This window comes from Balearica regulorum, chromosome 5 (genome assembly GCF_011004875.1).
Source record: "Balearica regulorum gibbericeps isolate bBalReg1 chromosome 5, bBalReg1.pri, whole genome shotgun sequence".
Taxonomy (NCBI): Eukaryota; Metazoa; Chordata; class Aves; order Gruiformes; family Gruidae; genus Balearica; species Balearica regulorum.
The window spans coordinates 52,185,573-52,211,691 of NC_046188.1; the positions used below are offsets into that span (position 1 = coordinate 52,185,573).

At 38.4% G+C, this 26,119-nt stretch overlaps 1 protein-coding gene across 1 annotated transcript in view; it reads left to right on the plus strand.

Moving 5' to 3' along the window:
• The first annotated feature begins 13,846 nt into the window (after positions 1-13,846).
• MUC2 (mucin 2, oligomeric mucus/gel-forming) overlaps positions 13,847-26,119 on the plus strand; it is a 69,023-nt gene continuing 56,750 nt past the window's right edge. Inside the window, 11 exon segments of the mRNA XM_075753028.1 lie at positions 13,847-13,916; positions 15,555-15,819; positions 18,265-18,379; positions 19,075-19,165; positions 19,565-19,674; positions 19,910-20,126; positions 20,579-20,704; positions 21,409-21,526; positions 21,844-21,982; positions 22,630-22,740; positions 23,757-23,826. Of these exon segments, the coding sequence (XP_075609143.1) occupies positions 13,847-13,916; positions 15,555-15,819; positions 18,265-18,379; positions 19,075-19,165; positions 19,565-19,674; positions 19,910-20,126; positions 20,579-20,704; positions 21,409-21,526; positions 21,844-21,982; positions 22,630-22,740; positions 23,757-23,826 (1,432 nt within the window).

A 26,119-nucleotide genomic window follows, 5' to 3' on the forward strand; every position in this document is an offset into this window, starting at 1 on the left:
TGGATGGTGGCCAATGCCCTGTGGGGGTGGTTACAGCAGTGGAAGCGGAGCAACTGGCAACGCAGAGGCAAACCCATCTGGGCTGCCCCATTGTGGCAAGATATTGCTGCCCGGCTAGAGAAGCTGGTTGTAAAGGTACATCATATAGATGCCCACGTACCCAAGAGTCAGGCCACTGAGGAACATCGGAACAACCAGCAGGTGGATCAGGCCGCCAAGATTGAAGTGGCTCAGGTGGATTTGGACTGGCAGCGTAAGGGTGAATTATTTCTAGCTTGGTGGGCCCATGACACCTCAGGCCATCAAGGAAGAGATGCGACATATAGATGGGCCCGTGATCGAGGGGTTGACTTGAGCATGGATGCCATCTCACAGGTCATCCATCAATGTGAAACATGCGCCGCAATCAAGCAAGCCAAGCGGGTAAAGCCTCTGTGGTATGGAGGCCGATGGTTGACATATGAATATGGGGAAGCATGGCAAATCGACTACATCACGCTCCTATGAAGCCACCAAGGCAAGCGTTATGTTCTTACAATGGTGGAAGCAACCACTGGGTGGCTGGAAACATATCCTGTGCCCCATGCCACTGCCCAGAACACTTCTGGGTCTTGAAAAGCAAGTCCTGTGGTGACATGGCACCCCAGAGAGAATTGAGTCAGACAACGGGACTCATTTTCGGAACAACCTCATAGACACCTGGGCCAAAGAGCATGGTATTGAGTGGGTGTATCACATCTCCTATCATGCGCCAGCCTCTGGGAAAATTGCAAGGTACAATGGACTGCTAACAACTACCCTGAGAGCAATGGGTGGTGGGACCCTCAAACACTGGGACACACAATTAGCAAAGGCCACCTGGTTAGTTAACACTAGGGGATCTGCCAATTGAGCTGGCCCTGCCCAATCAAAATTACCACGCCCAGTGGAAGGAGATAAAGTTCCTGTAGTGCGCATGAAAAATATGTTGGGTAAAACAGTTTGGGTTATCCCTGCTTCAGGCAAAGGCCAGCCCATCTGCGGGATTGCTTTTGCTCAGGGACCAGGGTGCACTTGGTGGGTGATGAGAAAGGATGGGGAAGTCCGGTGTGTACCCCAAGGGGATTTGATTTTGTGTGAAAATAGCCAATAAATTAAATAGTATGATGTTAATAGCTATATACTGTATCAATGGTAGGACTGTAAGAGTCACCCAAAACTAATGAAGGATGGACTTTGGAACTAGAACTGACTTCAGCTAGTGCCCAGAAACTTCATCGAAAAATCACATCTTTGACGTCCAGACTGCGAGCATGGACCACACCAGATACACCAGCCGTGAAAAACTCTGGATGCAGCGTGCAACAATCCAGCAGCATGCACCATTGTTCCTGCTCTGAGAGACTGTAATGGTAGATGGAACCCAAAGCCATGGCCTAAATGAACTCGATGGACACTTTAGAACGATGGCCCATGGAGTAAGAGAATGGTGCCTGTGAAATAATCTGGGCATGACGTAGATGGTATAGAATAAGGGGTGGATAATGTCCTGGTTCTGGCAAGGATAGAGTTAATTTCACAGGGAGCCAAGACAGGTGACCCAAGCTGGCCGGGGGCTATTCCATACCATGTGACCACGTCATGCTCACCATAAAAGGGGGCTAGTCGGGCAGTGGGGGGGACTGGGATGGGCTGAGTGTCTGGTCGGTTGGTCATTGGATCTGTAAATTGTTCTCTGTTATCACCCATTGTGAATATCTGTTATCAGTACTGTTGTTGATTGTTTCCCTCTCCCTTGCTGTCCCAGTAAACTGCCCTTATCCCAACCCTCGAGGCTTTGCCGTTGTTTTCCTGTTCTCCTCCCCATCCCGCCAGGGGAGGGGTGAGTGAGCAGCCCGTGGCACTCAGCTGCCAGCTGGGCCTAAACCACTTCAGTCCTTTTGGCGCCCAACGTGGGGCTCGAGGGGTTGTGATAATGACAAGTCTGACCCAAGTGTGTTAAAGCAAAATTGTTATAAGCATTTATAATGTTATTGAAACCCGGGGGAGGGGTGAGTGAGCGGCCACATGGCGCTCAGCTGCCAGCTGGGCCTAAACCACATCACCATTGTTAAATGAGATAGGACTGTCCCAAGTATTATGTTACCTTGTTAGGGTGTTTGTATTCATCACCACCTTTAGTGAGAGGCTGTGGAGGCTGCATAAATAGAAATGGCCAAGATAGGGTTCTTAGTGTTGAATTATCTCTATTCTTGCAATGTATTATTCTTTATGTGCAAATGACTGGACATCATTCTGAAGTCTTCCTTCAGAAGTATACTGCCTAGAGACCAGTAGCATGTGCTATATATATGTTCTTAAGACCTTTGCATGCAGCATGTTGTGGAATGGTTTAGGCCCAATGAAATTTACCATTTTACATCAGTTGTGATTTTGGCCCCACACCTCTGTAGGTGAGGATGTTTTGCTCTACTCTTGCAGTAAAGAAACTAATAAAACCTTTGCCTAAGCTAGTTTTTTGTTTTCAGTACCATGGCCAGGGTACAAGGTAGGGAATATATAACAGAGGCAACAAGAATGGAATATATGTCATTTGTAATAAAAAATAATTTTGCTGTGGTTATGTTGCTGACTGTACTTTCTGTGGATGATCAGTAGCATGTGGTCAGCTAGATTTGAGAGTCAAGAAACTGCTTGATTTCCTTCTCCTCCTGATAGACAGCCATTAACAGTATGTTTGTTTCTCCTGTAAGTCAGAGCCACCAGCAAGTAAGGTAAATTGCAGCATTTTTTTGTAATCTCTTAGTCAGAAGTGAAAGGTGTTAAAGATTTTTCCAGATTTTAAATCAGGTCCAAAGGAAATTACACTCATGTCCTCTTCAGTAGTGTCTTATTTGGTTTCTTCCTTGGCACCACAAGTCAGGAGTTCAAATGTTTATTCTAGGAAGTATTTTGAGTATGACAAAAAACACAGTAAGCATAAGAAACTGAAACTGAAAACAACTGAAGGTGTAGTTTAGCTTCAGGGAATGAATAAAGAATATGATGGATATGCATGATTTTGCTTCTTTTTCTCTGAATTGGAAGTATAAAAATGGTCATCTTAACTTGTGCCCCACCATCAGTTTCAAATCAGCAGCATATCACTGTGTGGGAAAACTTATGTAATAAAATTAAATATGTGATCTTATGGAAAAGGAGAGCAATACTTATTTTAAAAAATCTCTAAAGGAGTTTATGTTATCTTCTTGCATTCTCTCCTGAATTTCACTCATTTACCCTTGCACACCCACATAGTTACAGGCATCAAGTTTGGGATACCAAGTTTTGCCAGGTTTGGTCAGGATTTTGATGTGTAAAGTTGAGGACAAGAGACACTGTTGTCAAGTCTCCATTGCATTTTTTATTTCTTCTTGATTGGTGATGACAAACTACTTTGGACAGACCTGTATATCCTTTTGTAGTCATTGGCTGTTAAGACGTGGTCCTTTGCCACAGAATATGGCTTATTTCAGCTTGCTTAAATTTTAGATCTGATTTCTGCTCAGAAATCTGATTTCTGCTGTCTGTTTTTCTCTATTTGATACATATGTCTTTCATCTGTTTTCTTGGTGAACTAATGGAAAAAGGAATGGTACATGTAACATGCTGCTGCTTCATTGCCATCCTCCTGATATCAGAATGGAGGGTCTTCCACTGTCAAGTTACCTGTGCTGTGGTCTTAGCAGAGTGCAGGCCTTTTTTTCTGGATGTAAACAACACTCTTCCACTTTATCCCTGGGAGCAGTGTTTTAGCAACAGTGTTCTTCATTATAATTGTGTGCTCATCTTTCAACCCTTGTTCTGCTACTTCTTCCAGTGCTTAAACACATACACATTTCCATTTGTATTGCATTCACATTCATATGAGCTCCAAATTATGTGTCATGTGTCTGAAAATGTTTTAGTAGGCTGAACTGGATCTTCACTTTCATCCATCATCTTGAACAGTGGTTTTTTTCAGAGTCATAACTCATTGTGACTGAATGGACAATTCTGTTTTGGTCGGAGTTCATCTGTCTCGCATACACTGTTGTTAATGTTGGCTGTCCATGGCCAACAGAAGCAAAAAGCTGTGTGAACAAATACGGTGTCACAAATGCAAGAGCAAGTCTAAGGAATTTGCTGATGCTTTTATGATACCTTTCAGGATAGCAACATCATTTAAGCATCTTGGGAGTATTCAACAAGAGATACTCTCTTTCATGGTGAGCAATCCAAGCACATCATATTTTCCAAAGCTTCTCCCTTCTCCATTTTAAATACGTTGTTTTGCATGCATCTCTTGTCCTGGTGGCATTACTTGATGAATTAGTAAGTTTGTTTCAGATGCAGGACAAGGGATATCTGTGCCTCGAGACACTAGCCTGCTGTGTCCTACACTAAAGTGAATTTACTCGATTTAAAATTTCTTTAAGAAAAAAAGGTCTTTAAAGACCAATACTGTGGTTTTAGAATAGACTACCAGAACTTTAGTGGATCTCACCATCATCTAATTCTGGAAGTCATTGTCTTTTAATGGTGTAGCCCACACTCAATGGCACTTAATATATAACATATATGTTAGTGATGGAGAAAATGGTGTAGAAGACGACAGCCAGCCAGTCTTCCATGTTCATAGCTGTCCATATTCAGTTGATGAAATGCATCTCAAGAAAGCCAAGGTCCTTGTAAGAGGTTAACAGATCATCACTAGAACATTACAAGTGAACTTTTTGCCACTTTGGGGAATGTATCCTATCCTGACTCTTGTTCTCTTTCTTAGTACCTTTTCTAGTTTTAAAATATGCTTCTTGGAATGGACTGACCAGAATGGGAAGTAATTTTTTTTTTTTTAAATGTGGTCCCTCCATGAATGCATATAGAGTATTACAGTGTTACTTTGTCTTTTGTTCTCCATGCCTTTACTAATGCTGTATGAACCTTTTGACTGTCACTGGTCACTTAGGTGGTATTATTCTGATACTTGTCACATTGCTTTCAAGATATTTTTCGTGAGAGCTGATGACTAACATTGTGCCCTGTGCGTGTGCATGTGTGTGAAAATAGGAAGACAGTGTGGGCACACTGGAATCTTTTTTTGCATTCACGGCTTTACATTGGTAATCACTGACTTTCATCTACTGCTTTATTCCTTCTCAGTATTGCAGGCTAATTCTGCAGTTCTCTTTCAGTTTAGTTTTGGCTCTCCTGGATAATCTAGGATCGTAACAAACCTGTAACTTCAAAGTTCACTACTCTTAAACCTTGGTGGAGTACATCAGTTATTTCTGTCCATTGTGACAACTAACTTTTCCACAGTTTGTTTAAATCTCTAAGAATATTGCTAGTCGAGGAAGTGACCACCTATGGGAGCTTGTCCATTTAAGAGCTTTTGTTGAACTTTAGCAGTTTTATACTTGAGATTCTTTAGAACACTTAAGGAATACCATCCAGCCTTCACAGGTTGTATACTCTTCATTTTATCAATTTATTCTAAAATCTCCTGTTTTCATACCTTGAATTGCAAAAATAACTGAGTCATGCTCCATAAAAAATGGCTGTTATGTTGGAGTATCTCTCCATAGTGAGTTATCACCTCTGTAGTGAACAGTGGTAGAAAAACATCATTTAACTATTCAAGTGTCATAGTTTCTTCCTTGAATGTTGTTTTTGTCATTTCCCACTTCATTAAGTAACAGTTTTCCTGCTTCTAATAGAATCGAATAGTATGTTATTGTTTTCTAATTACTCAAATAAGCCTGTCTTTTGTTAAAGTTCATACTTTTTATTATTATTTGGGTCTCATTTCCTTTTGTTTGTTTGTACTAAGATGTGATTTTTGCCTGTATTAGTGTGTTGTTTGGCCATGCTGGCTTTTGTTCTCATTTTTAGTCCTTTTAGGTCTGTTTTGATTGGTAGTATTCACCTATTCTAAGTGTCTAACGTGGTGCCTTCAAACAGCAACCAGGTCACTCCTTATTTTGACTGTTTCACTTGTGTGAAATCCAGTGCATTTTTCTGTCCAAATGGCAATATTTAAGCAATCATTATTCTGACACACCTGTCTTGGACTGAATGCAAATATCTGTTTATGGATTGTGTGGAAAGTTACAAAAGGAAATCTTCTGTTATTTTCATTTTCACTACATATCCTTGTCTCTGTTTTGTTATCTTCTCTTCCAGCTAATCAAATAAGAAAGCTTTTTCCTAAGGCTCAAGTAGACTGTGCCTATACTCTTACCTAACTTACGCTCCGTGACTCAGTAGTAGACACTAATCTTCTGTTCACATCAGACTCCTTTTATATTTTTTTAAATTTACTTTGTGGAATGGGAGTTACCAGATTGTATGGTAGTTTCTCAGGAATGACACAAAAAGGATACACCTTCTTAGTCAATTAGAGAGCTTATTATGAAGGGAAATGCCTTATGTTAAGCATCAATCACTTCCAAGTTCTTTCAGGTGTGCTTTGTTTACCAGGTTATTTTAACATTGTTTATATAACAGGAGTCAAGATAACATACAGGACTATAGACATGGTATTTAGCTTCATAAAACCAAATTCTATTAGTTTAAAATTATTGCCTGCACCCTTCATGCAAATCTCATCTGTGCATCCCAGTTCAGGATAAGGTGAACCGCTCTTTCCAAGTTCACTGAATTCCCCTTAGTTAAAAATTAAGTTTTCTGTTCACAGGTTTTTTTGGCTATGTTCCACATACTAGCTTGCATGAGAGAGACCTGGCAAGTACAGACATGAAACATGGCAGTTTCATGAAAAGAGGAAGTTTTTCCTCAACCACTACCAAGTAGTTCCAATTAAAACTCAGATAATCTATGTTTTGTAATCTGTATGTTTAATCAATTTATATTCTGTGTGTTCGATACAGTTTTGTGTATAATCAGTACTGGCCCTTGTATAGTTAGTAGCATATTAAAATCTCATGCAGTAAATTCAGGGGGATTTTTTTATTTGATTTGAATGACCCAATCTGTAAAGATTCCTGTAATGACAAGATTAGGACAAGAGAAAAAGAGTTGAAAAATGGGGTTTTCTTTGACATATCTGTATTCCCATAAATTTCTTGCAAAGAAAGGGAAAACTTTACCCCCAAATGCATTTAACATTAAAAGAAAATAATAATTTTTCAGATGATGGCTAGAAGTATGATTTACATTTTGGTTTATTATACTAGTCTTCTTCAAGAGCTCATGTGCCTGTCTCAGTCTTTACATTTCCATAACATCCTAAGTTACCTTGAGCATTTTGTAATAATTCTGACCATTTTTTACCATTTTTGTTGTTTTAAACACCTTTTTTGAATGATGGATGATTTACAGAATGCTACCCTATTGTTGGACAGTGCTAGTACTTGGATTCAATACCTGAAGGGTAAATGTCTAATTGCATTGTTAGTTTGTAGACAAGCATGTTCAGTCTGGTCTAAAATACTAGAAAAAGATCCTTTTAGAAATGTGGCTTGCTGAGATGGTAAACATGTTTCTGTGATAATTTATGTACAGGTATATTGAGTTTATATGGTAAGATTTTAGTAGTACGGGAGCTTTTTTTTGGAGGGGGGAGGGGCTCTGTAGGAAGAGACTGGGACAGCCCTGTGCCGGACACACACTGCCAGATAGCTCCAGTGGACCCACCACAGGGCACAGCTGAGCCCATCAGCCAAGCTGGTGGCACCTCTGTGGAAATATATTTAAGGATAAAATGCTGTGTAGCAGTAAGAGAGAGGAGGGAGGACGAAACGTCCTATTGAGGAGGGGGAGTGAGAGAGCTGCTGGGTGAGGGTTTTGTGGCCAGCCAAGGTTAACCCACCACAAGAGGAAAAATAAAGCTTTTTATCTAATTATAGGTTTGCCTGAGTAGAGCAACACTTAAAGCAGTATTGATGAAGTACTGTTCTGAACTGGAAACTTTACTCTGGTCTCTGTCTTGGGAAAGTACAGAGAAGATATTATCACTTATCTCCTGGACCTGCTTTCAATTTAGCCTTTTTATTAAGCTATTTGCTTACAGCAAACATCTCTTACAGAGTTGTTATGAAATTTTTCCATGTAATGCTTCTAAAATACGGAAGCGTTGCTGGAAAAATAACTTCTTCAAACTGGGCAGAGAAAGATGATTTTACTCTGTTATCTATGTTCTGCTGTGGTATGTTCAACTAAGTCTTACTGTCCAGGTCAAGATAAGAATTTAACTTTTTTTTTTTATTTATTTTTCTTTTGCATTACCTGAAAAACATCTTCATAAATGACCTCAAGCAATTTGGGCTTATATACATACCAAAGTTTCTGTTCCCAGAACATGAGCTATATTTTATATCAAATGTTTGGATTAACTGAGACAATGCCCCTCCTCCCTCTTCTCGTCAACTAGTCCCTCTAATTTCTGCATTGTAGATTCATGGTCAATCCTGCTTTCCTTGTCTTTGGAACAATGAAACTTAAGTATTCTGTGCAAAGTTGAAGAGTTTCAAAAGCAGGAGGGAGCCTTAGAGCCCAGGGATTCAAGTATTAGAATAGAATTGTTCAGTTGGAAGGGACCTACAACAATCATATAGTCCAACTGTATTCTCACAGGAGATGTGAATGTGAGTCCCCAAGACAGATTTAAGTATGGCACCCCTCGCTGAATCCCCTGTTTTCAGTGAGCTGTAGAATGAAGACTCCTCCTCTGGCACCATTTTGAGAAAAAACTGTTTTTCTGAAAGGCACGAAGCACCCATGTTCATGAAGACAGTTGTGTCTATGAAGATATTAGTCATGGTGCACAGAAATAGTTAAAATTTAGAAATAGTTAATTTAGAAATTTAGATTTTCCTCTTGCCTCGTCCAGGCAGCTCCTTGTTCAGAATGCTGGATGTGTACATCTCATTTTGAGCCCTTGCTGTATATTGCCTATGTACTTTCGTGGTTCTGTATCTCTGGCTGTGTGTTTAATTCTGCATTTGTAAATATTGGGACAGGAGTTTTGTGGAGACACATAGATCAAAACTGTGAGGTCTCCTGATACTCTGGGAAACAATTCTTCTGGACATCAATTACCTATAATGTGAAGTTATAATAAGTTTTTTTTCCAAATTGTTTTTGTCCAGCCCTTCCAAAATTTGAATGTAGGTACTCCTAGTGGATGCAATACATCACTGGATGGCATGGACTCTCAGTCTCACTGCTGATATTTTATAGTGCAGATGGTCTGCTTCTGAGAATTGACATTTTAAAAAGCTGTAGCTGAAAAGGAAAAGTATTAAGGAATGCTCAAAAGTATTTTTTGGTTTTTAGACCTGGTTTTGTTCTCTATTTTTTCCCTTTCAAAAGACCTTAACAAGTGATCCAATTCAAATTTTAAAAATACATGGAAAATAAACACAAACAGTGAAAAATATCATGGAACTGTGTGAAGGAAATATTTCTCAGGTTGTCTACTTCATCCTTCCCTCTCCTTTGCTGTGTGGGAGGTAGCAGCTCTCAGTGTCCTTCAATATACACTATTATATTCACAACGTTGCTGTGATACAGCACTCTGTACTGACAGTGTTGCCTTTTTGATGATTCAAAAGTTAATTATAAAGTAATGTTGTTAAAAAAATGTACATGGCATCTGGAAGACTTGGATATGAGTCAGATGTATTCTTGCATTTGACGTGGTTGTTCCCTCTCACAAGCAACAGAAGGCACTGTTAATTACGTAACTGCTTATTTACATAACAGAAAAAAGTTAAAGTTTACCATAACTATAACAAATGTAGTAAATTGTATCAGCAGGATCATAATATTTAGTGGGAGGAGACGGAAGACTAAAGATTCTTAGCTAAATGTTCATGCAAGTGAACTCAAGTTTCCATAGTGTCCTGTGGAACCAGCACCTTAGTTATACCATGGCTCAGAATATCATTTAGCTCACCTATTTGATGTTAAATCTTAAACTTATGAAATTCTGTCAGATCAGTAGAAGTGTTGACTACATGCCATTAAGTAAGCCATTCAATCAAGGTTGAGCAAAATGGGAAAAGTTTAATCTATCTTAAAATTTCTGTGCCAAACAATTTAAGGAAGAGGATGTGAGAATGTTATGCTCAGACAGCCCATCACTGTGCTTGAGATAATGGGAGTGATGTGTATATCGTGCAGTTGGATCACCATGCAGAAGGCTTTGTGTGCTGTGGTAAAATACTGGCAGGTGGAAGAGTAGCAGAACGAAATCCCATGGCTACTTCTGCAGAGCAACATCACTGATAGAACATTGGGTTTTGGTTTGACAGCCTGTAATCAGCAGCAAGTCAGGAATAGAAAAGCAGATATGGAAAAAATTTCAGTCACCAGGTGTAATTGTACTTTCAGAGGTATTTGTGCAGTGATCATCTTGGGATTGCTATGACAAGACTGCAATGAGATTTCCTCTCAGTGTGTTAACAGATAGAAACAGAGTCCAAGTTCTTGAAAAATGATTTATTCTTCCTAAAACAGTAAGCTTAGCCAGGTCTCTGCTTAATTTTATCTTAAAGTAATATAATTTTTCTATATAGGCCATTTTCTTCTGCAGTGTGAGTCAGAATGAAGATAATCTTCTGTGTAGGTTATCTTTTAAACAGATACTTACATTACTTACATTACATTATTTACATTGTAATTAATATGAACACTGAAAGTTAGCTATGCTGATGGAATGATTAGAAATAGTCTCATAAAAGTTTAGGAGTAAGGAAACACTCAATGCATTGACACAGCTATGACTCAAAACACGTTTTTTTATCCCTTCTGCATCTGCTGCTCCAACAAACACACTTGCCATGCAATCAATTTTATTTTTTTTAAACTTTGAATTTTAGCATTGCCTGTTGCTATTTTTGTTGCTGTTGTAGCACTAGTGTTGGGGGTCCTGGGTCAGGCATATAGTGGATGATTATAGGAACTTGTATTTCTACTCATGGACTTCAGGAACTTTTAAAAAACTATATCTCTGTTAAGACTCAGCAGTGGGATGTAAATATGAAAACACTCCTACTCGTCACGATCTGGTGATGCCACTTGCATAGTGATAGCTTTTATCCAGTTAGGATTCCATATGTTCTCAATTGTAGTGTCCCTACTGGGAGAGGATTGAATCTGCACGCAGAATTATAAGAAGTATCATTGGTATTAAAGGTAAATGAACACCTGATATTGGAAATAGGAAGCTGACTTCTGATTAAGATGACCAGAAGCAAGGAATGGCATGAAGTTCCACAGACAGGTCAACTCAGATGTAGAGAGCTGATGTAAGCTTAAAGCAAAGATGCTAATGCTAAAGCACAATTATCTCTGTTCCAAAATTGATTGAATACTTTGGAAAATTGATAGCAAATAAATTAGTGCTTACATACAGATGCAGAGTTATCTGTGCATTAACTGTAAGATTCTTCTGCATTAAAATGTGTAATCCAACAATTTGTAAGGTAGCTGAGTATGAAATAAAACAGGCTATGATTGTCTACTTTAAATACTGATTATTTCTGAAAGGCATATAAAGCAGCTGGTAGACAGGATCATTACCTTTCTGGCAATAAGGAAACAGAGATGGTATATTTTAGGACACTTTCTAATGCTAGCAAAAGTACAAATACTGATGAATTGTGAAGATAAGGATCTGTACTCACTTCTCCTCAGATCAACACAGCGAACTAATCTTGAGTACAAATTCTGTAAGAGTGATCTCAATGCTCAAAGGCGTGTCGCTTTCCATTATTCAGTTTGGGATGTCACAGCAAGCCACAGCTTCCTATACGTCAGAAGAAGGGATGATGAGAAGTTGTCACTCTGAGAAGAAAAGACTGGAGAAGAAAAATAGTCCTGTTTTAACTTTATAGCCCAAGAAGGAATTTTCTGGGTCAGTAGTAGTTCTAGACAGGAGACTATCTGGAATAACACAGGGAAGAAAATAAAAAACTCCAAATAAAGTCCTTCGGGAATCTAAGTATTTTTAGAAAACATTTCTGAACTAAGAGTTTTGGTGGCATAAAAGAAAGAAAATTCCAAGACAGGAGATGTCTCTGATGTGTCATAAGAAGTTAGACCTACTAAAGTAACCATCAGGGAAAAGTCTCTGTAGACAATGTTTCTTCTTTTTTTTCTCTAAATGGTTTGATCTAACCAATTATTACTACTTTTATTTTTATTTTTCAAGAAGGAAAATCAACTCTATATTCTTCTACTGATAGACTCCCAAAGGAGAAAAGGGCAACTACTTAATTTCAGTCATGGGTGTTGAGTGAATGATATCCTATGTACAGGTGAGAGAAGTGCAAATCTATATACTCAACTGAGAAAAGCAGAAAGTCTAAAACCTTTTAAGATGTATTGAGGGAAAACAGGAAGATGTTCCGGTTGAGGCTAGGCTGTACTTGAGATGAAAATAACAAATAAAAGAAAACAGCTAAAACCCATGCCTTTATGACAAAAGGGTGTTTCTAGTTGACTAGAGCAGCCTAAAGGGATTTTATACAAAATATAAAAGTCCTACTTATAATTTAAGCAATGAAAGTAAGGAACACTCTGAACAATTAACAGAATTAGAGATTTCTTAGACACGGCATTGAAAAACTTTTGATGAGAAAATATAGAGCCTTGCTTGGGAGTTGTAAGAAGTAAACCCTGTTAGTGCTAGGAAGCAGATGTGTTAAAAAATCTGTTGAAATAAGCGTGTTTTACTTCGAGGACCCTGTGTTTTGTCTTCTGAAGAGAGCTGCAGGAACACCTTCTCAAAGGAATTTTTCAGAGTAAAATACAGTGCATGCAGAAATCTTGTATTTCTGAAGCAGCATTCTGAACTGGTTCCTGGCTGTGTTTTCTGCTTTCTTCTTCTCCTCCCAGGGACCCTCTTCATCTTTATCTGCAGAAAGAAAAGCTGACCCTATAGCTTTTGTAGGACCTGATGTGGGACAATAGACTGTAAATTTATCATTCATGTAGAAGGTAAGCAAGAACGAGCTGTTTAGGGGGATTCTGCCTGAAAAACAATTGTTATTCAGCTTGGAGAGTAATGTTTTCCCCTTTTTCTTTCTTTTTTTTTTTTTTTTCCTTTTCCCTAAATCTTAATATGTTGTGAAGGTCTACAGCCTTTTTGATGGACTTTCTGTTGTACAATGAAAATGTTCGATAGAACATCTCTTCTGCTGTGAATTCCTTGAACTTACCTTGTCACCCCATCTCAATTACATTTTGGGCACAATATGTGGTGTGGGCTATACCTTATTTTAGATGCTCCCCAGAGCTTTACAAATGAAAGGAATCCAGCAATTGACTGCAAAATAATTTTACAGTGCGTGGTGTATCATTTTCATTTGTAAGGATTACTGTTGTCTACAAGGAACTTCATTTGCATTGTTTAATTTTTACAGAAATCATTCTATGTGATAGTGAAAAATGAAAAATTCTTTGGCTTTGAAGCCATTGCTTGAAGGTATCTCATCCTAAACTTCCTTCAAGGAATTTCTTTGTTCAGCCACTCCAAAATTCCTTATTTGTTATAGGAGTTACTGAAGATTAAACTTGGTGTAAGCATTTGAAGGATTTAAAAGCCAGCATCCTGCAGAAGAATTAGAGCAATAAAAAAACTGCATAATTACTGAATCAATATTGTACCATTTCCTGTATACTGAATTCCTTCATTTATGGTGAAAAATACCTGTCTGTTTACTTCTTATCTTCTGTAAATATCACGCCTATTTTTTTTACCCCTCCTCTTTTCTCCTCCCTTTTTATCTCCTCCCCTATGATAGAATCAATTGCATCAATGGATATTATATAAAGAAAAGTTTTCAGTGGAGTTCCCAGTTCACCCACCTTAGCCACCATGGGGCTAAGAGTTGCCAGCCTTTTTATGCTCTGGCTGGCTCTTTCCTATGCAAATGAAATAAGAAAAGGTAAGTTCTTGAAATGGAATGGTAATAGATTCCCTCCTAGAAAAGGGAGAGAGAATTAAAATATCACTACAGAGGTAGGAGGCAGTATATTTGAATAATGCACTGGATTTTTAAGGTGCCTTAAATTTCTTAAACTTTCAAATACTGAGACTACATGGAGCAGCCAGCATAGGTACATACTGCTCTCTTTGCAGAGATTAGTACCTATATCTACTGTATTAATTTCTAGTTTGGTGTGCTTGGAAAGTGTTACTTTTCTTTCCTTGTGTTGAGACTTTGCTAGTTATGGCAACTGCTTCACAGAAAGCAATTATAGGACTTTGGAAGGTTCATTGTTACAGCAATGAAGAAAGTGGATGATTGTGCATTCGGTTACTTTGGAATGACATAAATACTTCAAAACTAAATGTAGTAACTTTGGACAAAGGTAATTTTGTCATTCAGGATGTTAATAATCCTTACGTAAAAGCTCTTATTTACTCTATTTATTGTCAACTTTGTTTGAAGTGTTGAAATGGAGCTTTCATACCAAAAGCTATTTTTGGAGGAATAGGTGATGAATTTTATGCAGTGATCAGGTTTGGGGTATTGGTCTTGGTCTTCTGTGTCTTGAATTCAGCAATGAGAGGAAACCATTATCTTGCATTTGGTGTCCCAGCTGTGAACTCTGGGAGAATCACTGTGTAGCCTTCCTTCTGGAGAAAGAACCATACCAGCTTGGCTGGATGTATCTGGCATGATTGATACTATCAAATTACGTAAGTTAGAGGTCCCCTAACCAGGTAGTTCTACTTTCTCAAATTAAACACTGCAAAAAAGTCTTGGAAGTTGAGTGGCATGTGTGCTTTTGGTACCTTGGCAAGCTTCCCAAGTGTGCCTAGCTTTTATGTTCACCCCCAATCTACAGTATCTTGAGATTTATCAGATACTGTGTTAATTTGTATTACTTGTTGGTATACATGCCCAGGAAGGGAACAAATATCATCAGCTTCATCTTTTGCTATTGAAAAAAAAAAATTTTTTCTTTTCTCCTACCATGGTTATTTTCTGACTTATCATCTGAAGAATTTCTATTCTGTAGTAACACAAATCACTGCTTCTGTTAGGAAAAGAAGGAATTCTTTAAAAACTCCTGTTGTGCACAAGTCCCTTCATAACATTTACCCTATTTGCCTTCGAGAGTAAGAGTGGTACTTCCTTGGTTTCCTACCTCTGTTTCCTTTCTAGTGCATGTTGCATCAGGGAAGAAAATAGCTCTTAGGAATATTTAATATTGCTAAAAGTAATACTGTGTTTCAGAATAAATTCATATGTTTGGCAAGGAAGCTCCATTGCACTGATGCACCAGTGGTCAGAGGGTTAAGTTTCCCCATCTCATGCAGACAGGTTCCTTCAACTCAGTGAGGAATATAAGATATACTCAGGTCTCAGCAGTATTTGTTAATGTCTTATTTTCCATTAGAGATTCACATCTCTTATGCTTAATAGGCAACTACTTGATCGGGCTTGAGATCTGTGGAATCACTGTGCATGTAGCTGCAAGTGGTTTCTACTGTATAATGCAACACTTATCTTTTCTTGACAATGGCTCATTCATTTCACTTTTTTCATGCCTCTTTCTTTTTTATCACTTAACAGGAAGGACAAGAAACCATGGCCATTATGTCTGCAGCACTTGGGGAAACAACCATTTCAAAACTTTTGATGGAGACATCTATCAATTCCCTGGCATTTGCGAGTATAATTTTGTTTCTGACTGCCAAGAGTCTTACAAGGAATTCGCTGTCCACATTCAGCGTGCTCTGAACAGCAATAACCACCCTGAGATCCAGTATATTCTCATAACAATCAAGGACTTTACAGTATACCTCAGACCAAAACTGGCTGTGGTGGATGGGCAAATGTAAGTTCCTGTAGTATAACAGTATTTCAGAGAAATGTGCTGGGAAGATAAAAGCAAGATTGATTCTTTACACAGTTGTCTGTATACCATTAAGGTAACTGCTACAAGCATTTCCCCAGGCAAAAAAAAAGCCCTTTGAAATCCAGCATTAAAATTGCTTTGGAGTGGGTCTTTAGTATTAATCGTCATTTCTACACTGGCATAAGGCATGATTTAAATGCAAGTCAGGAAGATGTTTGAGAGAATTGTTCTTTTTTCTGATTGTGCAGGAAACAATGTGGCTCATGCGCCAGATCTTTCACTGACATAAAATGACATCGTTTTATTTGTTCTATGACATCACCTTGAGTTTACCTTAGCAGATAGTCTAGTAAATTCTCAAAAATGAAGATGCATTTCTCCAGGGTCTTTTCCTCTTATTTTGTGGCAGAAGAGAGGGCTTTTTTTTGGATCTTCATAAAAAATTCTTCAAGGTCCAATGGCTATTCCTCAAGGGATTATAGCAGATATAATGCAGGTCAAAATTTACAGTTATTTGTATGTGGCAAGATGTACTTTCCCATGGTGAGCTGTAGTATTTTTCTCCTCTATAATATGGTTGCACAAGGAACTAGCCTGACACTATTACTGATGCCAAGTAGTGTTTTAACCTAGCATTTCCTATCTTTAGCCTGTCCTTTCAGTGTGTGTGTATACACACACTGAAACAAGTGAAGCAACTCATAGGTTAAGACATAATTCTGAAAATGGAAGGAACTGGCTGTTAGTATATCTTAGTGTAATTTAAAAAAGAAAAAAAATCCTTTCTATTGTCATTGTGGGACTGGGTTTTCTTCAGAACTCAGCTTTTGCTCTGAAGTTTGGAAGCCACCGCAATGAAAATCTGTTCAAAGATAGAAAATAACATTTCGTTTTCCAAGGATCATACCAGAATGACATGATGTTGTAAAAAAAATGAATTCTTCCTCCAAATTGAAGAAGTCCTTTATTGTGTACTCAGGTTTTAAAAAGAACTCCATGAAAAACAAGTTTAGAAATCCTTTAAAAATTGTTTTTCTTAAACCAAGCCTCTTTTTGTCTTAGATAGTGTTAATGAAATAATATATCCCTTCAGAACAGAAAGCTTCTAGAAAAGGTTTTTGCTGCATGGTGAATTTAGGTTTTTGTAGAACTTAGTTTCCCATATTGCTCTTTAAATGGCATATGATCCATTGTCATGTAAAATAGCATTTCACACTACTGAAGTGAAAACTGTAAAGTAGAAAAATGTATGAATTTGCCTTTTGGTACCCAATCCACTGATTGATTGAATGTCCTAGTATTAGAAAAAAAGATAAATATTCCATGCTGTAATAGCTGAAAGGTGAAAAACTGCCCAATGTTTTACAATACCTTTCCAAAAACATGATCTCTTCAGGCCTCATTGTCTGAAGGATGAACAATGCATCCAAAAATTGAAATAACGGCTTCTCAGTTTCCACCTAGTATTTAGATGTGCAAGTCATTTGACCATGTTAAAAATGTCTGAGGTAAATGTTGGAAAAATCCCAGTGACACGAAATTAGGAGATAAAATTCTCCCATTCAAGAGACTCGTTAAGGGGAGAAATGCATAAATGTACATGAATCCTGATAGGTAAGAATTACATTGTTCTGTTTGAACAGACTCTAGTTCTTTAGATTTTATAGGATGAAGCTGCTTGCCACAATCCCTTTATTACTGAATGAAATTCAGCAGTGTAAGACAGACATACAAGAACAGGAGGCAGATCTTGTGAATTGATTCTTTATCAGACAAAAACATCTATGCTCAGCCTTCTGCAAAATATCTTCTGTCACATTAACATGCCTTGCTGTCACCATTAACGAGCTTGGTCCTGTGAACTGAAAACTAATGAACTAACTACTGAAACAAACTATTGAATTCCTTTTAACATTACCCTTTCTTTTCAAACTTTTGTTGGTAGTTACTGTATCTGCCTGTGCTTTTTAACTCTCTCTTGAGGAAGAGGATCCTTGCAAAGGAACATTCATTTTCTCTGAAATGGTTGTCAGATCTTTTGGTTAAGAAAATTTTCCATTTATATTGTTACTTCTTTCATTGAAGTTACCAGTGAGCATTTGAATATCCTCTCTTAATACCACAATGATGATGGATTTTCCTTTGTTAAGTTGAAGATATCTGACATGTTGACTTTTTCTTAAAGAACCCATACCCTCGGAGAGGCTTTGCCTCTGAAATTGCTTTGCCTTTTAAAGGTAATGAGTTATTATGTCAAGTATCAGAGAAAGAGGATTTTATGCCTCATTAAAACCAGGTATCTTATGCAGCTAGGATCAGGTAGACACAGACTGGTTTATTCATAAGCATATTTGGCTTATTGTAGACATTCATGTCGCCCCTTATGTTTATTTACTAATGCAAAGTGTCTGATTTTCTTCCTAGTGTGAAGACACCTTACTACAGCTCTGGTGTGCTTATTGAGAGCAATGACATTTACACCAAGGTTTTTGCCAAATTAGGCCTGGTTCTGATATGGAATCATGAAGATGCACTGATGGTATGTATGATCCAAGTATTTTTTATTGGTATTTCCTGGATTTAACAGATTACTGTATACTGAACAGAAGTAGAATCTCATGAACTGAACAGAGCTAGAGTGTTAGGCTGACTCATCCAGCTGACACTCATAGTACTTTATTTTAAAAACATAAAGTTCATTTCTCTGCAATGTGATAGAGGTAGCAGTATGGCATGCAGATGATCTTACTGATCTCAAGAAAGGGAGAAAGAGCTTTCTAATAAATAGTTAATGTTTTTGCTATAGCACCCCCACAGTCAAATCTGCATTTTCCTTCATTTGTCTTTTAAAGGACTACCAGCATCGACTTTCCTACTTTATAGTAAGACTTAAATTTTATCCCAGTAGGGAAAAAAAAGGGGGTGAGGGGGAAATCCTTTGATTTTAAGAATGCTTTCCCTTTTATCTTTATAACTGTGGTGGTTACCACCATTATTGAAATAGGGGAGCTTCAGTCATTTTTTTCTGTTTTCTGTGTTACTTTTTGCATCTAACTGTGTGTTTACAAACTATGTTGCAAATTCATTTGCAATAGCTACTTCTCTAAGAGTTTTGAGTTCATCATCACTTCTGTCATTTAGCAACTTCTGTTTTGAGTAAATGTATTTGCTTTGAAATGTCTTCATGCTCCAGATAATTCTTTTCTGGTTTTAATTTTCCTTTCCATTACATAGGTGGAGCTGGACAGCAAATTTAATAACCATACATGTGGTCTCTGTGGGGATTACAATGGCGTTCCAGTCTACAATGAGTTTATCAATGGAGGTAAGTCATCCTACCATACTGACAGTTATCATGGAAGATAGGTTAATAAGCATTGTGCACAGGAGCATCACAGGAGAGCCTATTTCACCTGAGAGATTTCTGTGATTGCCCCAGAATAAATGTTATGTTCCAGTGCTTCATTCCTGGTCTAAGGTTATTTTATTCCAGATGAATCACCTTGTCCTTTTCTCTACTGGCCTTCTTTTCTTGTTACCACTTTAGATTTTTAAATGCACTTAGACATAATAGTCATAATTCAGAGCAGAGACCTGTGTCTGACAGGCATATTTGATACCATAGTAGCTGTTTTCCTTGATCAATAGAGTCCCAGGAATCAGATGCTCCTTGTTGTCAATTTTTGTGGCTCAGCAAGTCCTCTTTGTAATTTTTTTCTCATAGATATAAGCTACAATTCAATTACTTATGGGAATTTACAGAAGATCAGCAAACCCAATGCCAAATGTGAAGATCCTGATGAAACTCAGGCTCTTCCAAGCTGTAATGGGCATGTGAGTATTCCTGGTGATGAACTGCATTTGCATGGGCACATGCACATCGTTGTGCTATGGGGAGTTATGTGTGAGGAGCTGGGAAGACTTTGCCCCATCCAGGACAAATGGTTTCTTCTTCCTTTCTTGAATAACTGTTGCTGTTCAGAAGCAACAGTTTTTATGACAAGACAGGAAGTGTCTAGAAGCTCAGGTGCTTACAAATCTCCTAAATATTATTACTCTTCCTCCTTAGCGTGATGAGTGTGAGAGGTTGCTGACTTCCTCTGCATTTGCTGATTGTCGGTTACGTCTTAATTTGGAAATGTACATCCAAGCCTGCATGCAGGACAAGTGTGCATGTAATGGAAATGAGGACTCCTTCTGCCTCTGCAGCACCATCTCTGAGTATTCTCGCCAGTGTTCACATGTGGGTGGCCGGCCGGGTGAATGGAGGACACAATACTTTTGCCGTAAGTAGCAGCTATTTAAATTTTACAAAGAAACAAATGTATGTAGCACTGTGAAACATCTAAATTCATTCCTTCTTTACAAAACTATTTGCATGTATTATAAATTTCATACCAGTAATGCAATAAACTACAGTCTATGTTCTTCCTGTTTTCTTCTTCTATTACCTTTGTTATTAAGAAATCTTTTTCAGCAAGTAGAAATTATGTTCACACCAAAAAACTGTGAGGTCTGATGCTGCAGATGACTGGGATAATTTGAACTATTTGACACTAATAGCAGAAAATAAGAAAAGCAAGGAAAGCAGCTCAGAAACAGACCCAAATATTTTGCCAGATGGAGTCTGGCTTGGGACACCACTGACTTGAGGGGAGTAGGGAATGTGATATGTGGTTTCTGAAGGATGATGGATTTTACATTCAAATAACTGGTGGTATCTTTCTCACTCTTTCAGCCAAGACCTGTCCTGATACCATGATCTATAGAGAAAGCAGCTCACCCTGCATGGATACTTGTGCACACTTGGAGGTCAGCAGCCTTTGTGAGGAACACTACATGGATGGTTGTTTCTGCCCTGAAGGCAAGTGTTATTCTAGCTATTGTATATGGAACAAAACCAAGAGCTCTGGCAAAGAAGGTCATAGATAAAATATTAGAATTAGTCAAGTTATATCTTAAAAATTAGCACTGCCTCATTATTCCCACCTCCCCTGGCAACATAATTATAAGGTTTTTAAAAATGGAGGTCATAATTGATTTTATAGTTAAATCATACTAACAGAATGACAGGTAATAAATCTGCTTTTTATTTCTCAACAAACGGACCTCTGCTAATATATAGAAAATAATATTTTTTAGGTTGAATAATTCTGAGACAATGGACATAATTTACCCAGAGAGTGATAGTGAGGGGCAGTGAGTGAAATTCTCAGACTTACTGTCAACATTAGGAAAAAAGATTACAGTGATAGTCTACAGAGTATGCCAGAAGGACTGAAAATCTAACCATATAAAATTCTGAGATTGTTATTGTATACATATATTAAGCTTTTCATCTGTGTATAATTATATAAGTGGATTAGACTTAGATTTTCAAAGCTGGATAAAAGTGTTTTCCATGTGTTTTATATTACAAAAAGTAGAAACAGTATTCTTCACAGCTTTGATAATCTCACCCTCTGCTTTCTGTGTCAAGTTGAAAACATGCCTCCCCTGAGAGTTCCTCCTCTTTGGAAATTGCTTATTTCAGAAAGAGTTGGAATAGTTTACTGTTGTGCTTTACAGGAACCGTGTATGATGATATTACTGAAAAAGGTTGCATACCTGTTAGCCAGTGCCACTGCAAACTCCATGGAAAGGTTTATTCACCTGGAGAAAACATTACCAATGAATGTGAAGAATGGTAAGGATCATGGTTGTTTATACACCTTTCTTTGAGTGATTGTAAATGGGTCTGAGTTTTTTGATTTTCCACTTAGTCAGGAGACTTCTTGAAAACGTTCTGAGCTTAATGTTTATGTTGCATGTCTATTCAACCAATTTTCTGAAAAGTTTTTGTGTATTTATGGCATATGGCAGAGGGGAAATCTTAAGGAAAGGTTCAAAGATACAGTTTTAAAACACCTGGGGATGTCTTGCTTTTTGCTAGTTATACAGATGCTTTCAGTGCTCTCAGCTCCTGTGGTATCTACGAGCATTTTTTTATTTGTCTGTTTATAGCACCTGTGATTCAGGCAGATGGACGTGCAAAGATCTGCCCTGTCCAGGCACATGTTCAGTGGAAGGAGGTTCCCATATTACCACCTTTGATGGGAAGAAATACACCTTTCATGGAGACTGTTACTATGTATTGGCCAAGGTACTGTGTACTGTAGGGATTTTCTCTTGCAGAGTAAATGCAGAATGTCTGCGTGCTGATATGTAACAGCTGTGAATTGTTGTTTTATTCCATTTTTTATGGGATGAGGGAAGCAGAAATGCTAAAATCTGTACCGGAAAATTCAGGATGGGCTGTAATAGCCCTAAGGGGCAGTTGGGCCCTTACTGCAATGGGTGGTTAACTTAGTCAGATAGTAGACTATGCATGCTTCATTATCCAGTGGAGTCCTTCATGTATAAGAAATCAAAGGATCACTCTGGCTACATGGATAGGTAGACAGCAAAAATTGGCAGTTCGCAGGATTAGAAGCTCTCAGCCAGATATGTAACAGCTGTTTCTGTGTCTGAGTGTGAAAGTCAGCTAGGGAAAGGAGCTAGGCAACTTTTTTATTCATCTGTTCCTAAAATATCTGGGGCCTCTTCTTCTAGAGAATGACAAAGATCTTGCTGAACTAGAAACCATACCACTGAATTTGTTTGAAAGACAGTTCACCTTCCAGAGCTGGTGCTGAAATGGTGGTCTTAATAGCTAAGTTATTGTAACTGATGACTTCAGTCTTTGTTTTGGAAATCATCTTGTGAGATTTTTGATTGGACTAATGGACATTTATTTCCCTGTGATTGTAGGGTACTCTTAATGACAGTCATGCTCTCCTGGCAGAGCTGACTCCCTGTGGCTCCACAGACAGGCAGACCTGTTTGAAGACTGTTGTGCTGTTAGTAGATCACAAAAAAAATGTAAGTGTCCTGTGGATTCTGCTAGATATGTGGAAAATTAGCAAATTTCCCTTACTGTGGAGCGATAACTAATTCTTCTGGAGTCACTGTTGTAGATATATAAGGCATCTCAGGCTGAAAAACAACTTGGGCTTCTGCCTCTAGAACTCAAAATAGACCTAAACTGAACAAAAGATGAGATTCAAAGAAGATGATATTTTCCCCTCTTCCCTTCCCTGCTCTGTGCTGTATAATTATTCCCACTGTATTCCAGGCTGGCTGGCTGGAAGAGTACCATTCTTCCTTCCCTCATAGTATTTTACTTTAATAAGATATAATTTTATAGATCTAATTGAGTCATTTTGAGGAGAGATCCCATCTTTGAATGTTGAATCCAGCCTTCTTAAATATTTACATTTTCATTCACTTTAGTATTCTGTTTGATTATGGGAATATCTTGACTATATTTATACATAATTTTACATACCTGTACACATAATTTTCCTCCTGTGATTCTGGTCTTCCATGTCCTTGCCAGCATAACTAGAACAAAACCAAACCAAATCAGAAACCCATCATTTTACTGTTTCTGTATCTGCAGACTAGCATTGTATGAGGAAGATTAACAAACTGCTTTTTTACCATGACAGAATCATACTCAACCATTACAATGAAGCAGTGGCACATGCTTTAGTAGGGAATAGGATCTTCCTATAGATCCTGAAGGCCCAATATTTTCTTTTACTTGCTGAAACCAAGGTACTTAACATAAATGAGCTTTGCATTTCATTACTGCTATAAAGTGTTGTGGGCAAGTGTAAGTGAAACACTGAATAGCAAGACCAAACCTTGCTTTATCCTACAGGTCTGCTGCCACATTCAATTTTCAGAGAGTTTCTTCCTTTCAGAGATATTAAGTTCTAGTCATAGTCTAAGTGTACAAAATGTTTCCCCTCTAAAACGTTTGGGTTCTTTTTAATTAGTTCCTTTTCCTCTCAGTACCTGGAACCTCATTGATTCTGTTTGCTATTATACAGGTGGTGGTTTTCAGATCAGATGGCAGTGTGTTACTAAATGAGATGACAGTGAACGTGCCTCATGTGTCAGGTAAGGGACATAGCCTTGTGTGTCATGTGTCACACAGCTGACTTCTCATGTGGGGGTGTATTTTTTCAGAGGCAAAAGTGGAAGAGAGGCATATGAAATTTGTTCAGATTTTGGAACAACTTGGGGATGAATGTGATTTAACAGTTATCACTGAGAATTTCATGGGCATACTGACTCTGTTTACAGCGGATGATTGAAAGAAATGTCCCTTCACTTTTTTCATACGTCTTGAATATACTCTGGCACGTAGCTTGGGAAAGAAAAATTGTCATGGCTTAATTTAAAGCTGATAACTTAACCTGCCTATAAAGAGGGGTATTTAGCACTTTCCAAGTCTGACTACATGGTGTGGGCACATCCTGGCTCTCAGTCATGGTGAGGCTCAGGCATGACTATCCCTCCCCACTTCCTCCCCATGCTTTTTTTTTTTTTTTCTGTGGGAAGAAAGCCTGGCAGAAGGTAACTAACTGCTGTATTTTCTAGTCAATCAGGACAGGAAAGAAGGATGTGCTGTGTAGCATCCTCTCATCTTCCCAGCTCACTTGAGACATCAACATCTTTTTATATAATCAGTGGATTTAGACAGACACTTTCAGAGGCTGACTCAGATCACCTAATTTAGGAGCCTAACTTCTGGTGGAAGGTCACTATCAGACAGCAGCTGTGAGCTGTGAGTGAGTAACTTTTGAAAGGAATGTAGAACTTCTCTTTATCACTCCTTTTTAGATATGTTCAGGCAGCACACTGACAGAGTACATGTTGCTGCTTATTTACTGGCCTGTCTGCAGATGGCAAGTTACTTTTAAGAAAGTAATGCTTTATATGAAAGGACAAGTATTCATGAGATGATACATTCATGAATGCTTGCACAAAACCAATTACAGTGTGTAGCTGAAAGTTTAGAGAAATTAAAGTACTCTAGGCGATAAAATAGACCATCTAATAAGTAGATTAAATGGATAAATAGAGCATATAATAATAGATTAGCTATAAGAAATTGATTAGCCAGTAGATGTTGATTTTTTGGACTTCAGCAAAACCTTTGATACTGTCTCTCAGAGTAGCCTTCTGGACAAAACATCCAACATACAGCTAGACAAGTCCATAATATGTTGGGTGAACAATTGGCTGACGGATCAGGCTGAAAGAGTTATAATAAATGGGGTTATATCAGGCTGACAGCCAGTCACCAGTGAGGCTCCTTAGGGCTCAAATTTAGGGCAAGTGCTCTTTAATGTTTTTTTTAATAAATGGTCTGGATGCACGAATCAAATGTACATTAAGTAAGCTTGCTGATGAAACTAAATGAGGAGGAGGTGTGGACTACCTCAAGGGTAGAGAGATCTGGATAGACTACAGAGCTGGGAGATCACCAACTATATGAAATTTAACAAAACCATGTGCCAGATTCTGCACCTGGATGGGGTAATCCTGGTTAGACATACAAACTGGGGGTCAAGAGGCTGGAGGACAGTCCTGTAGAAAGAGATCTGGGAGTTTGGGTTGATGGCAAGTTGAATGAGTCAATGGTGTGCCCTGGCAGCCAAAAGGGCCAACCATATCCTGGGGTGCGTCATGCACAGCATAGCTCGCTGGTCGAGGGATGTGATTGCCCTGCACTGCTGTGGCCCCACCTTGTTTTGGGCACCTCAGTATAAGAAAGACATCAGACTACTAGAATGTGTCCAGAGGAGGGTTACCAAGGTTGTGAAAGGTCTCAAGGGCAAGACTTTGTGAGGAGCAGCTGAGGTCACTTGGTTAGTTCAGTTTAGAGAAGAGAAGGCTGAAGGGTGTCCTTATTGCAGTCTACAGCTTCCTCAAGAGGGGCAGTGGAGGGGGAGGTGCTGATCTCCTCTCTCTGGTGACCAGCGATAGGACACGAGGAAATGTAATGAAGCTGCATGAGGGGAAGTTCAGACTGGACATTAAGAAAAAGTTCTTCACTGAGAGGGTGGTTCATCACTGGAACAGGGTCCCCAGGGAAGTGGTCACAGCACCAAGCCTGTCAGCGTTCAAGGAACGTCTGGACAATGGTCTTAGTCATATCGTTTAGTTTTAGGTAGTCCTGCAAGGAGCAAGGAGTTGAACTCAATGATCCTTACGAGTCTCTTCAAACTTGATACATTCTATGATTCTATCACTCTAATTAGGAAGCCCAGTTCATCCACTAATCTGATTCTGTATGTCAGTTCTGTTGATTTTTTTATAATGGCTTGATTACCTTATCTATAAGCATCTAATATTTTATTAGTAGTAGTATTTAGCTATGTATTGGCTTCTAGAGACATGCCTA